At 40.4% G+C, this 14,638-nt stretch overlaps 1 protein-coding gene across 1 annotated transcript; it reads right to left on the reverse strand.

Moving 5' to 3' along the window:
- Positions 1-77: 77 nt before the first annotated feature.
- On the reverse strand, positions 78-12,483 carry LOC101165282 (WD repeat-containing protein 19). The gene is made up of 36 exons (XM_011474929.4): positions 12,350-12,483; positions 11,616-11,707; positions 11,451-11,516; positions 11,214-11,339; positions 10,992-11,110; positions 10,788-10,903; positions 10,584-10,664; positions 10,032-10,144; positions 9,761-9,934; positions 9,614-9,684; positions 9,379-9,551; positions 8,472-8,592; positions 8,284-8,390; positions 8,076-8,192; positions 7,355-7,510; positions 6,956-7,103; positions 6,645-6,855; positions 6,231-6,390; positions 6,040-6,150; positions 5,857-5,966; positions 5,725-5,782; positions 5,462-5,602; positions 4,935-5,017; positions 4,547-4,630; positions 4,316-4,462; positions 3,510-3,634; positions 3,291-3,400; positions 3,139-3,207; positions 2,974-3,051; positions 2,619-2,715; positions 2,414-2,538; positions 1,605-1,686; positions 1,381-1,531; positions 1,150-1,273; positions 997-1,073; positions 78-287 (listed from the first exon to the last, which is right to left on the reverse strand). Exons 1-36 carry the CDS (start codon positions 12,353-12,355, stop codon positions 173-175), a joined length of 4,044 nt encoding a protein of 1,347 aa, XP_011473231.1. The 5' UTR covers positions 12,356-12,483; the 3' UTR covers positions 78-172.
- Between the last annotated feature and the right edge of the window lie 2,155 nt (positions 12,484-14,638).

The raw sequence follows: 14,638 nt of genomic DNA on the forward strand, positions 1-14,638 counted from the left end.
GGTTTGTGTTTTTATTGCTTCAAAATAGTTTTACAGAACAATGGACCATTCCTATTTGAAATAAAGAGGGGCAGCTGTGAAATTTTGAAATGCGATTTATTACAATTTGAGTACATGTATAAAATATAGCATTTGAGAAGTCCTACAGCTGAGACGCACTGATCCTGTCTTGTCATGGATCCAGCTCGTTGGTCTGCAGGTATTTGGAACAATCCGGGATCTTCTTCAGCTCCTTCGCACTCAGGTTTTCAAAACACATGGGACAGGCTGTCTCTGTTTCCAGGAACCTGCAGCACAGTCCGTGGCAGAAAATGAGACGAGCGCGGTTAAAAGGAGGAGAACAGGGTTTCCAAAAAATGGTCCTCATTTAGCAGGTCAGAGGTAATCTGATTCCTGACAGATTACATCATTTTTTGTTTTGCTTATGCTAAATGAAAATATCAAAGCTAAGATTTGTGCAGATGCTTTGAATAAAATGTTAAAGACCCACTCTGATAAAAATGCTATTTTTACTGTTTTTAACTTGCTTTTGTAGCGTTTTTCTGATGATGGAGGAGATATTTAAAAATAATAATTGAGGTAGTATTTCTGAATACTTGTATATTCAAAGCATTGTGAATCAGGAGCAGACAAAAAATGCAGTTTGAAAAAAAGCCTTTTGGTGATGTAGAAAATATGCTGGGCAGGCCACAAGCTCCCCACTCAGAGAGCTCAGCATTGGGAAGAGGAGCGGGGTTGCTCCCTACCAGCCGTCCCGCCCACAACTCAGGTGAATTTTCAAATGTGCCCCTGCCGCTCTGCGGAAACTACGTCCGGCAAAACGATGTAGGATTTTTTTATTTTGGCTAAAAACGGCACAAGTATAATTAAAAGAGCACTGGGATTTTTATAAATAGATGGAAAGACGATCAGTTACACTCACCAACAACCTTCATGGCGACTTTGTTTTTACTCACAACTGGAGGAAATAAAACATTGTTTTCAAGTGGTACTTACAGAATAAACTGTGAGTAGAGTGCAGGAAAGTCACAGTGCGGACAAGTAGACCAGTCTTCTTTTATTAAATGACGACCCTGAAGGGAATTTATTTATTTATTTAATAAGAACTGTCTTAAAGCAGCAAAAGCAAGTGGCATGGGGCATTTGTACCGTGGCGATGCAGTAGGGGATGTTGTTCTTGCAGGCGATGCACAGAAGCTCATTTTCTGGCAGCTGGAATCCGCAGTAAGGACACGGAGTGGTTTCTTCATCCAGCTCGGACATCTGTGGATGTCTGCAGATGAGACGGGCAGGACAGCCAGTAAATAAGTGTGAGGAACATCACATGGAGGACGAGGTACCAACATCACACTTTTACACCGTAATCACTCGGCTGCTCACCGAACCAGGGATTCAAACTTCTTCCTGAACTTCGGGTCCACATCGTTTCTGTAGTCTGGTCTCATCAGCATGGAAGCAAAGCTGAAGGCGGATTTCTTTAGACCGGCACGCTGGCATTCGATTACCGCTGACGTTAGAATTGGAACAACGTCTACACAAACAGACCAGAGCATCAGCTAAACAGCAGCCTCTAGATTTGTCAGTGACTTTTTTATCTGACTTACGTGCTGGAAACTTGCTAATGTTGTTGCTGACACGGATGAGCATGCGCGCCGCCTTCAGGTGATCTCCTCTCTTTGTATAGATCTGTAGAAAAACACATTATAACTGCAGCTAAAACACAGGGGTTGCAGCTCAGAATCAGCTGCTATCTTGTTAGTTGCATTAATTCCAGTAAAGATGGAGTCTAACCAGATCTTAATGAAGCTTTTGCTTTAGTTTATGCATTTCCGACAGTAAGAGAGGTTAACTCTTTTACATCAAAAGAACATCATCACAGTTTGGTAGCTGCTCCAAAGAAATTGACTCTTTTTCTGGTTTGTGCTGATTTGATTCCTCATAAACAAGTAAACAAATTTTATTCTGATGTCTCTCCATTTTAAGCAACACTGGGTCCCAAAAGAAAAATGACTCATTCCATGTAGGAATAGAATAGGACTGCCTATCTGCCAATTCAACTGAATCCTTTGATTCAAGTGTTTCTGATTGAATTTACTATTTGAGACGCTTTGATTAAAGTTGTTCAAATTTCCATCAAAATCTATTTTTTTCTGTACAAAATTTTTTTTAACTAGTGAAATAAAGTCAACATAAGTTGAAGGTGAACTAAAAGAATAGGAATTCCAACAAAAAGCTACAGAAAGTCTGTGTTTTATAAAATTCATTCATCTTCTAAACCTGTTTTGTCCCTTTTGGGGGTCACAGGAAGAAAATAAAATAATGATTTCATTTGATGGATCAGACTTCTAAGTGTGTAAGTAACTGCCCCCCCCCCCCCCCCCCCCCCAAAAGAACAGAAACCCATACCCCTTACCCTGGCCAGCAGGTAGGAGTGCAGGATCATCAGATTGGTGGCCATTTCTGCAGGGATTTTGATCTTGTGAGCTTGCAGCTCGGTGTACATGCTGAACAGCACGTTGTGAGCATTAAGGTAGCTGCCTAAGACAGAAACGCGCAGCAGAATATGTCACCATTGCAGTTACTGGTGTAGATTTTCTTTAACAGGACTGTGCTGGCACCTGCACACTGCTCTTCTCTGGCAATGATGATGGCGGTGCGAGCAGCCTCCCTGTACTGCTGCAGAGCCATGTAGAGACGGAAAAGGTACTTTGCATCCTGGAAGAAAAGGGAAACTGGTTACGAAGATTTTAGAGAGAAGTCTAAACCCTTAGTTACACGGAAATTTACGCTTCCAAAAATAAAAGCACGGGTTTAACAAAAAACTTTCACCTCCAGCTCCAAAAATGTTTCAAGTGGTTTTCGATTTGCTTAAATGCTTAAAATGTTGCAAACAGGCGGTTTTCCTAAAACAACATATCAACTTCACATAATAGACACAGAATTTCTCCTTGATAACCCTAAAAGAGAGATCACCTTTGGCATTCCATCACTTTCTCCCAGCAGGAAATCGATCAGCTGATTGGTCAAAGTCATATCTTTAGCCTGACCCACCTGATTGAAATGAAAACAAGAAAACTTTCATTTAATCAAAAGCAAACATTGTTTTTGTGTATAAACTCTTAAACATGCAGCTCTTACAGTCTCTATAGCCATTTCGATGGCCTGGTTGTCCTCTGTATTGGAACACTTCAGAAAGTGCTTCAGGGCCTGAGAATAGGACGGATGATGCAACATATTAAACTGATATTTTTTTAATAATCAAAAATGAGTAGATAACCAATAGCTCTTACTCTGCTGTACTGCCCACACTTCTGGAAGAACTTGCCAGCCTGCAGGTGTTTCTTTTCTCCCTCAAAGTAGAGAGCGATGCTCTGGTAGTCCTCCTGTGTTGCCTCAGAGCCTGCAGAAGACAAAGTCATAAACACCAGACTCTTTAAAAATGTGCAAACACACAGGGTATTAGTTGACGAGAATGTGAATTTCAGGTTGAAATGGCGGCTCAGACTGACCGATGATTGCAGCGTAGACCTCCATCTGCCCGTGCTGCTGTGCCAGATGGAAAGCCTCCTCGTTGCACTGGGACAGAACCAGGAAGTGGATGGCCGAGCCATAGTCGTTCAAGCGCAGGAAGAACCTTACGTACACAAATACGAGTGAAAACGGTAGCACCGTTTTGAAGCTTAAAAAGCTAAAAAGTAATCGACAGTAGTTTTATGTGTCAAAAAGTTTACATTAAAGAAAATATCCATATATTTTTTTGCTTCTTAGATAATTAAAGTTTGCCCTTTTTCTGAACTTTAATGGGCAAAATCATTCTGAGTGCAGATTAATAAAATATTTCTCAGGAAGGATTGAATCTGAAGTGTTTCAAGAAAAATTGTCTTATTTTCTGTCTTTCAAGAAAAATACTCTTATCAAGAAAGCTTTTCAATAGCAAATACCGTAATCCTAATTTAAAAAAACATGGATTTAGTGAATTATGTTATTTCTTAAAATAATAACTCTTGGTAAGAGCATTTTTCTTAACCCATTAGCACATTGTTTTTGCTTATGTGCTATCTTAGATGACCCCACCCTTACATTGACGTGTTCTCCCTACCATGACAAAGGTGGGTAAAGGTGGAAAGATTTCATGTAATCCATGGACACCAGTGAAGATCACAAATCATTGAAGATAAAAGGTTCAGAGCACTGTCTAGTGGGTCTAGATGACCCAACTTCCAATGTTAAAGTGCCTAGGACAGCACAAGGGTTACAAAAAATCTGCCAGTGGGGTAAGAATTTTTGTTTTTTCGCAGTGAGCGTAGTGACAAACCTGGCGACCATCTTTGCTCCATCAATGCTCTGCGTCTCCCTGACGATGCGTACGGCGTCATCTGGGTTGTTCAGGTGGTCCAGTAGCACACGGATCACGTTGTCCCAGTCTTTAGCGCTTTCATAGCCCAGAGCGGCCTCCTTATACCTGATACACAAAGCACTCCTTTACACCAGAGTTCCCGTCAAAACTAATGTAAACGCCTGTAAAAGATGAAAACTGAAAGCTCACTTTCCGTCTGCTTCTTTGGCTTTGGCGTACTGCAGGTGAATCTTGGGAGAGGAGACGTTGGGGAGCAGCTCTTCTACTTTTGCCCTGAGAACAGAGGAGCAAAAACATGGACTCGAACAAAGAAAAAAAGAACAAAAACAGGTCGTGTGACTATTATTCAAGCATGGTCCGGCTGAATAATTGATTCTGATTGGCTGCTGAGTGTAGATTAAAAAGTGATAATGGACAGTGGTAATGCACGCCTAAAAAATAAGTTCCGGTCAAATATAGCTTAAATGTTCTATTTCACTGTGATGGCTTCTTTTGTAAGTGACCATGGTATAAGTGGGTTAATTAACGCACTTTGTGAAGTGATAGTGTGATGAGTGTGAGCATTCGTTCAACTTACCAGTTCTTGCAGCGGATGTAAACTAACGCAGCCTTGTCATAAAACTGGCCTTTTTCATAAAGCTGGGCGGCTTCAGAGAATTGCTGCCATAGAGTCCACACAAATTAAGGCAAAAAAGATTTATAAAAATAGTTAGTTTCTACAACTCTGAACAAAGCATTTACAGCAGAATTAGTTCAGATATTTGGCCTTTATAACCCCTCAAAAAAATGAAAAACAAAATGAAAAAAATGTCTCATTTGTGGAAAATCATGTATTCTCCCTTTATATTCTGAAATAAAAATAGATTTTTATGAAAGAGGGATATTTTTTAAATGTAAAAAACACAAAAGGGCAGAAATGTTAAACTGAGATTAGGTAGGGCCATCAGCCTGCTGTCGTTTTCAGTTAAAGATCATTTGATATCAACTACTAAACACCAAGGTAATCAAATCTGCTTTTAATTTACAAGATTTGTTTGTTTGGGCAGAAAAATGACACAAAATTTCAAGACTTCTTGTACATTTCCAGTTTGTTTGTTTTTTCACCTTCATGCTTTCCAGAATGGCTCCACACTCCTTCTTGAGAAGTCTGCTGGGATGCTGAACCGCCAGAGCTGCTCCTCTCCTCACGTCTCCCATCCTGATGGACATCCTGGCCACGCCTGCCTGGCACGTCTCATCGTGCTCCTGGAATCGCACACAAGACCGAGGATCATTCTGTCGTCCTCACCTCCAGCTACTTTGAGTTCAAATGAGCAAAGATTGAAAAGAGGATTGAACTGAAGTTGCTTTATAGAGTAAAGACTTACGCTATCGCTGTGAGTGTTGCCTTTTTCATAATGAGCCAAAGCGTTTACGTAATCTCCTCTGAAAAGAGAACACAGAGTTTCTGGAAACTGAATTTTCTCTCATTCTTTGGGTTGTGTGTTGTGTTCACTTACACAAACTCCAAATGGATGGCATACTCTTTAGATATATACGGAATCTGGTCCTCTGCAAGCCTTTTTGCCAACAAAAGTGCACTGTCCCAGTGCAACAACTCTCTTCTCATCTAAACCCAAACAACGAAAAGGCTCCATTACAGCTTATTACTGAAATAAATATCTAAATATTTTACTACACACCTCCAAAGCAGTGATTGGGCAACTTGAAGACAGAAAAAGGTCTTGGGCCACATTGTAGTCCTCCAGAAACATGGCCAGGTGTCCTGCTAGTAAGTTCTTGTCCTCTATACCCTAAACAAATACAGAGGAGAGAATCCTTAGGGGGCAGAAATAAATGGTGAAAGCACTGTGGGAAATGCAGGCGGGCTCACCTGGATGCTCTGCAGTGACAGAACCATGTCCCTGTTGCCACTGATGCGGTAGACCCGGATGGCCAGCTCCACCTCCATGTGGACCAAACAAGCCCTGCCCAACGCCGCCCAGTCTGCACTGCTTCCTGCTGAGTTGCACAGATCCCACGCCTCCTGGAACCTGGACGGGAACCTCACATTGTCACTATTTTTGACGTTTTACAATAAGAAGCTGCCAAAAAGAGTTTGAGTCAAAAGAGTTTAGTTAAAAAGTTCAAGTTAAATGAAAAAAAATGTTTAAATGAAGCGTTCCTAGCTAGCAAGAAGGAAATACAACATAAAAATGTTTGTCCTTCTTTGTATAGAATAAATGTGTGTATTCTTTCATAAATGACCAGATTGAATGTATTTTTCCTACTGTCTTATTAGTTTGACCTTTTAAGCTGGAGAGCCTCAGCGAGCTGCTTTCTGAGCTCCTCTGGATCGGCGGCAGAGCCAGTCGGCGGCCTGAGAAAGGAGTGCGTGCTCAGAGCCAGTTCGCTGGTCCTGCCGCTTGACGTCTGACAGGTCAGCTCACCATTGTACAGCAGCAAAGGCTTCTGGGAAAACAGGAGCGCAGCGCTCCCAACCAACACCACCCGAGGGCCTGAATATAACAAAATAAAAAAAACACACACATCCCCTCTTCTGCTGACAGCTTACAGACATGGGTAGAAAACCAATGCGAGACGTTAACGTCTACATACCATAAACAGTGGTTTTGTGAAAGGCATATGTGTAGACTTTGTCGTTGTCATAGGCCACAAACACTCCTCGGTCTGCGTGCCAGGTGTCCCACAACACTCCTGTGATGGTGGGAGAAAAATTGGGGAGCTCAAAGCAGGAAGCCGTTACCTGCAATGAACACAGAATGATCAAACTTCTGCAGCAAACACACAAATCTCATGTTTAATGTGCCACTTCAAATTTGGTTTTGAAGAATTAGTAGCTTTGTTTTATTTACATAAAGATTAAAATTGATTCCAAATTGTATTTATTTTAAAATAATCTCGATAAATACAGAATCTTTTGAGTTAGCATGGTTTTCTTTTCAAAGTGAAAAGCACTTTCAGTTAGGAAATGTCCTGATGTATGCGTGCACTGACATTTGCAGGGGACAACAGGAAGCCGCTGTTTTCGTCGTCGATGAACACCACATGTGTGCCGTTGGCATCAGGAAACACTTTCCTGACTCCAACAGGATGACTGTAGGTGCTCAGAGTCTCCCAGTCCTCCACCAAGACGCACACAACGTTACCCATCTAAGAAAAACCAAAGACTGTACATAACTGTTCTCTAGTGTTTGATTCAGTTTGTTTTATGACTGAAGATCCACTCCGGTGAAAATGGTGTTTGTAACATGTTCTTGTGGTATTTTTGTGATGATGGAGGACACATATAAAGAAAATAAAACTTAAAATTGCATTTCTGAGTATTTCTTTAACCAAATTGTTGTGAATCAAGAGCAGAGAAAAAAAATGCAGTTTGGAAAAATAGTAAATTTGTGACGTAAGAAATACGCTTCAGTGCTCTGAGCTCTCATCAACAAGGAGAGGAATAGGGGCGGGCTTACTCCGCTCCAAATGTCCCTCCCACAACTCAGAGGCAAATTTCCAATGTACTGCCAATCTGCAGAAACTATGTCCTAGAAAACAACACATGCTTTTTTTTTTTTTTTTTTGGCTAAAAACGGCATAATCATTATCAAAAGACCACTTACGGTAATGCTATTCCAAATAATGATCGGAGTGGGTGTTTAAGTGTTGACATGGAACTGAAGGATCTGATTTACAAACAGGATGAATATGGGATGCAGAGGAGCCTTACATCAGTGCCGTAGTAGAGGAAGTCCGAGGTGAGGGCGTGACAAAGGATCCGGCTCTTTTTGACATCATCTGGAAAAAGTTTCATTTGCTTCCTTTCCTCCTGGTGCCTGCTTTCAATCTAAAGCACAACACACATCTGTAGCTTGCACATGCTCAGACCGCATCCCAGGGTTTGCTCCTTTGTAGCCTAAAAAAAAAATCCATCCTACCATGTGAAGCTGCACTTTCCCCTCAAACAGAGCCGCTGCATAATCAGAGTTGAGGTGCATGCTGACGATCGTGCCTAAATACTCGGTGTCCTTCAGCAAGTTAAATCCTAAGCGACACACAAAACGGATCACGTGACTTAAAAAGTTTAGGCAAACGTTACTGATTCAGACGCACAACACAAACACACCGGGTTTTTGGTCATCTAGAGCATAGAACCAGGCTCTGTTGTTCATGCCCACAGCCACATGATACGGTCCCACTGCGATGAAGGTGGGCTCTACTTCCACCTCTATGGTCACTGGTTTCTCCTGGAAACAGAACAGAAAAGTCCATTAATGATCCATCTGAATCCATCAAAGCACCACGGTCTGCAAAACACATATATCCTCTTTTTCAACCTATTTTTATTGATTTACTCTGAGGACTGCTACTGCTGATAATATTATGATAGATAAAAAAAAAAACTTCAAAATCTCTGAATGAATGATCACAGCTTTGGTTCATACGAAGTGTCAAAGTGTCACTTGGGAGGATGTGAATATATATATATAAATATATATATATTTATACACTTGAGAAAAGAAACATTAAGTGTACTACTTTTTGCCAAGGCTAGCTACTCACTGTCTTTGGACCTCTGACACTTTTCTTTTACCCATCTACATCCAACAATCGTCATCTTTAGAAATAAAACTGTCACGTTTATTCTGTTTTACTTAAGGACATTTTTTGTATAAAGTTAACAATGGTTTTACAGCTCCGTTGGTCTCTTGATATAAATTCTAATTCCTACATCGGTCCAAATTAGTTCACATTTTTGTCTGATTGTTGTTTTGTCGTAATGGTAATCTGCTGAACAGCAGGACCTGTGGAGAACTATGCCCACAAAAACAGAAAAAATAGCTGCTTTCTTCATCAAGGTTGAGCATAACAATAAAGAAAAACACATATATATATACTTGTGTCCATTCCAATAGGAGTTACGAAGAAATACTACATGTAGTATTTGGCCAAAATTCAATTACTGCTACTTTAACCCACTCAGTTAACTGGGTAACCCAGTTACCTGAGTGTCGACACAGCTCTGTTCTTACCCCTTCCACCTGATTAGAAACAGTAATCTCCAGCAGGGAGGTGAGGTAGGCCAGCCTGGTACCGTAGCTGTCACCCAGGATGGGTAGCTTGAACAGAAAGACGTGAAGCGCCCCTTTTTTGGTCGAGACAGCAAAAAGTTGCCCGTCGTCTGTCCAACTTATCTGATCCAGACCTACGGGGGAAAGGATGGAGTGAAGCGGAAATCTCTCAGAATGAAAAAGAGGAAGCATTTACCTTTAATGTCCTCGTCAAGTTGAACAACGCTGCTGATATATTTCGACTCAGACAACTCGTGGACTTTGATGCTGTAACAGCAGAGGAGAAGTGTCAATATTTCATTAAAACAAAAGCCTTCCTGGGTGTCTTTGATGGTCAGTTCACCTGTTGTCCCCACAAGATGCAGCTTTGTGGAGGGCTGGCGATACGGCCACACTGTTGAGACTATCCTCCTGGTTGCGAGTCTGATAGATCTCGTGCCCGATCTCCCTAATATGTGTCGAAATGACTATGAAGTATCCATGGGAGAATCCAATAAGAATATATCCATCGCCATACCTGCACAATCAGACAAAAAATGTAGTATAGAATTCTCAGCCTTGATTTAGTCCCCGCTGTGCCAAATACGGTGGTAGTGCGTGGAAGTAAACAGTACCAGTGGTAGGACACAATGCTTCCATAGGTCCTCTGAAAAGCCAGTTTTATTGGGTTTTCTGGGTCGTTGATATTGAAGAGCATCAGGGATTTCTTATCCACAATCACACTCACCTGAGAAGGCAGAGATTGTGATCAAAATACGGACATGTGTAATGCTGAAACAGGTAAATATGGTTCTGTAAGGAAAACATCCAGTATAGACAAATTCATGTAATAAAATGCAGGTCAACACAAAATGAGTACTATAAAAATAGAATTAAAAGTTTAAAAAACAACATCTCATAAAAATAAAAGTGTTATCATCATAGAGTCTGCACTCAGGCTATTACAAACAGGAGTTAAACTATCTGTTAAACCAATTATGGAAGAAAATAGGACACATAGTTCTGATGAGTGACAGTAACAGGCTGCTGCACCACAAAGTGAGGAAGAGCAAAAAACAAAAGGCTACAAATAAAGTCAATTTTTCAAGTATTATCGAACAACCTCACCTCAAACAGGCAAAACATAACCTATGGTTAAAGTAAAACAAATCAAGCCAGAAACCTACAGTACTCTCTCCGTGAGATGATCTTTCATCTGTTTTCATCGATGAAAAGTAAATGTCACCAGGTTCTCCACGCAGTGCAGCCTAAAAAAAAAAAAAAAGACGGGAAAGATTAACTACCGTACATTTTTTGTGTCAGATTTCCGTGGTCGATAACAATAATAAATGTTCTGACACTATATGACACTAAAGGAAGTGCACCAGTACCTGTGAGATGGTATCTCCTTCATGGTTACTGATGGTGAGAGTGTTGTCATCGCTCCCCAGGGCCAATAAATTCTGAGAGTTCCAGCATCCACAGGTGATCCTTTTGGTGTGTTTCCCTAAAGTTAGACAACATCAGACATTTCATTCTGTAACACTCACCAATACTGACATGCAGCTTTTGAGGTTGCATTCAGTGTGCTTTACCTAAGACCGGGATTTTGCGTGAGGTTTGTCTGTTGTAAATCAACAGGTTTCCTTTGGCGGTCCCTACAGCTAACAGAGGGCCGGTCTTTGACCACAAGATGAAGGACATCTGATCTTTGCTGGGGACAACAAGAAGTATAAAGGCTAAAATTAGTATTTTTATTTGCACTGAGAATGTTTCATTTGGTAACTATTCTAACCCGTAGAGATTGATTATCATACTTCAGGCCACTGTCTATCTGTGATGTTTTATTGACACTGGCGTCCCACAGGTAGATGGAGACGGATTTTGCTGCAATAACGGCCAGAATGTCGCCGTCGTTATCCCAGTCCATCCCCATACAGCGCCTTACAGGAGGAGGATGAGGAGGAGAAAGAAAAGCAAAAAGGTCTTTATTTTATGTTTTTCATCCATCTTGATCAAACAAAAACAAACCCTAAAGAAAACGTCCCACTTACCCTGGAAGGTTGAGTTCAGTCCATTTATGTCCATACCGATCAAATATTTTTACCGAGTTGTCCTGTCTGTAGCAATAAAGGTAGAAAGAAACATTTTTGAACTTCTGGTTATAATCTTACCTTGATTTTTAAAATCCCCCCCCCCAAAAAAAAAATAATACTCACCCTGCAACAGCAATATAATTACCAAGACTTTTTTGCCATTTGTAAAGCAGGTTGGAGCCGGTCCAGGCCTTGTCGGCAAGAATAAAAACACTCTGTGGAGATATATGACTCTTTTAATATATCACTGATCCAAAACCTAACTTTTCTCTGAGGGGACAATTTACAGAGATGCCTCCCTTGTTTATGAAATCTGCAACTTTTTAGTGCAGTACACAGGTGAAAGGTTATTTAAAATATAATTGTTCCTACATTTGAAACAACAGATTATCCTCTCATTGGTGGCAAAATGTTTGGTTTCCTCCCAATTCTATTCACTTAAACTTGTCAAAGTGGCTCATTCTCAAATATCTATGAATTATTTGGGTGACTTTTAAAAAACATTTACTTAGTTTGGATAATAAAAGAAAAAAAATGAAATTGGAAAAAAACAAAACAAAACAACGTTTCTCTGCAAGTAGCATCAAACAACTCATTAAAACTCAGTTAAAAACTGTTGTAGCTTATACTTCCAACCCGTTTTACCTTTTTAAAAACATCGTATACACTCAAAATCCATCCACAACTCATTAAAGAAAGGCACGAATTAATTTAAGAACACATACATAAATTTACCTTAACCAAAGCCTGTGTAAAACGTTAGCATAGCACTCAACACCACACCGAACCAGCTTTTTTCCCCCAGACGTATTTCACAGTAACCACCACAAAGTTCCCTTAACTGCGATATAAATTACCTTCATTTTGTTTGATTTAATTATCTCGAAACTGAAGTTTTCGTGCCATCAGATTCTCAACCTAAAGGGGATAAAAAACGTATTTCCCACAATGCTTCACTCTCAGGCGTCCACTACAGCGATGTCATAGCAACAGACAGTAGCCAATCACACACCTCCATAAACTGCCGTTCAAAAGGCTCTCGCCTGAAACATTATTTTGTACCTGACACGATTTTATATTTGCAATTGTGCTCGCTCATTCCCTCAATATCTACAGGATGAGGATTTTCTGTCATGACGTAATCAGATAAAACAGGTTTCTGCAAAAATAAACGAATTAAGTGATGTTAATCCTTACATTAATTCCTAACAAAACATAGATTGGGGTTTGGAAAATGTAAATTTTTTCATTATTTTGATTATTTAATGCCTCAATATTTAAGGATTCATACCCTCCAGGGCTGGAAATATTAGGATTAAAAATAATCCTGATTTGGCCAGTAATACATTTCAAGTTTCTGAAAAGAGTAATTGTAGAAAGTTTGTTATAGTTTATCACTGCAGTACCGAAGAGGATTAGGGCCATGGACAAAGAAAAAAAAAGCGCATAGAAAATTCTGACTTTAATCTCAGAATTCTGACTTTAAAGTCAGAATTGTCTATGACCTTTTTTTTTATTTCTCCATGGCCCTAATCCTCTTCCGTACTGCAGTATGCAGCATGTTCGCACAATTAATATTTTTTGCATGTACTGTAATTAGGGCGCTTACTGGGTGACGAAAAAAAAAGTTTGTTGTTTTTTTTTTGTATTTTGTTAATTTCTTATGTTAAAAGTTGAACTCAAATATATTGTAGTCATGAGTTTCGATTGTGGTTAAATACTGAACTGAATGCACCTTGAAAATCAGAGCATCAATGTATGAAAACAACTGGTTTGTTGTGCTGTTTTACTTGCAGCTTTTTAATTGCAGAATCTGACCACAAGGTGGCAGTATTAACCTGGTCACCAGTAAAGTTCCGTTCCAGACGCCTCATTTTTGTGATTTGAGCTGTGCAGCTTCATCAACAATGAATTCAAGGAACAAACGCGACAAAAAATAATAGTTTCTTTAACGCCCTCAATTTGTTTATTAATGATTGTTCTCTGCCTGTTTATTGCCCTGTGGCAGAGTAGTTCAGATGAAAGTGTTATTTCTGAATTAAATCCACTGCTTTGAATGACTTTTCTTTGTGTGTGGGATCCTCCATAATGCCCTATGGAAATGTGAACCTTATTTCCACTTACAACATCCTCTAATTGTCTAGGTTTTCTGCCCCTCCGTGAGTTACCTCCTGTTAGTAGAGTCATCAGTTATCACACTTGCCTCCTGTTGGCTGTTTTTGTAGGAAGAGTCACTTTTTTTGTATTTTTTGGGTCATGCAATACGCCACAATCTCATCCCATGATTATAAATCCTAAAAAGTGTTACCCTTATGGTTTTCTTCCACTGCAGTTTACTTGCCATGCAGCTGGATGTTATGGTTAGTACTGTCTTTGTGGGTCAGCATGCCCTGTCCTTGTTTGTGTTAATCTCACAGCAAGGGCTGACTTTACAGGGAAAATGTCCCAGGGGTAAACAACACACCTCTCAGCACTGCTTTGATGTGGTGTCAATCAGAAAACTGTGGTGTTCCCCTTTTGCTGGGCGTCACGTTTGCATTGGATACCATCTGCTACTTACTATTTGCTTTCAAGTGCTGCAGATTTATAAGCTCTAATGGGATTTTGTTAATAAAGTGTGAATTAACTCCATCAGGCCTCTCTTCTTATCGCCAAACATTGGCTGCTGCTGGATTTAAACGTCTGAGTCCTCGATCCTTGTTCTGCTTGTGCTGTTCCAGATCCTCTTTCAGTAGCCTCTTTCGTTTGGGATTTTCCTCGCCCCATCCATTTGCCAATGTATCTAAGTGCCGTGTTGGTGGGTGCTACTCTTACGACAGCTGCACCATGCTTCTCTCCGCACACTTCTGCCTAGTGGTCCTTCATTCCACACTTGCAGGGGTGTCAAACTCCAGGCCTCGAGGGTCGGTCTCCTGCTAGTTTTCTAGAAACTTTACCTTATTTGGTGCCGATTACCTGGATCAGGTGTCTTTAGCTAATAAGGAACTTCAATGACAGGTTAGTCGAAAAACATGTTAGACACCGGCCCCCGAGGCCTGGATTCTGACACCCCTAGTGTTCTTTTTTTTCCCTGTCTGAATAGTTCTTTTGATTTTTCATTTCTTTTCTTCTATCACTACATTTCTCATAATCACTGAGAAGGTTTA

Source organism: Oryzias latipes, chromosome 1 (genome assembly GCF_053564925.1).
Source record: "Oryzias latipes strain Hd-rR chromosome 1, Olatipes_Hd-rR_3.1".
In the NCBI taxonomy this organism is placed as follows: domain Eukaryota; kingdom Metazoa; phylum Chordata; class Actinopteri; order Beloniformes; family Adrianichthyidae; genus Oryzias; species Oryzias latipes.

Bases quoted from the DNA above. Each gene is read 5' to 3' on its own strand.
- LOC101165282 (XM_011474929.4), bottom strand. The intron at 6,151-6,230 runs GTGAGCCCGCCT...GTATTTGTTTAG, and splicing joins TGTCACTGCAGAGCATCCAG to GGTATAGAGGACAAGAACTT. The intron at 5,967-6,039 runs GTGTGTAGTAAA...GTTTGGGTTTAG, and splicing joins GCCCAATCACTGCTTTGGAG to ATGAGAAGAGAGTTGTTGCA.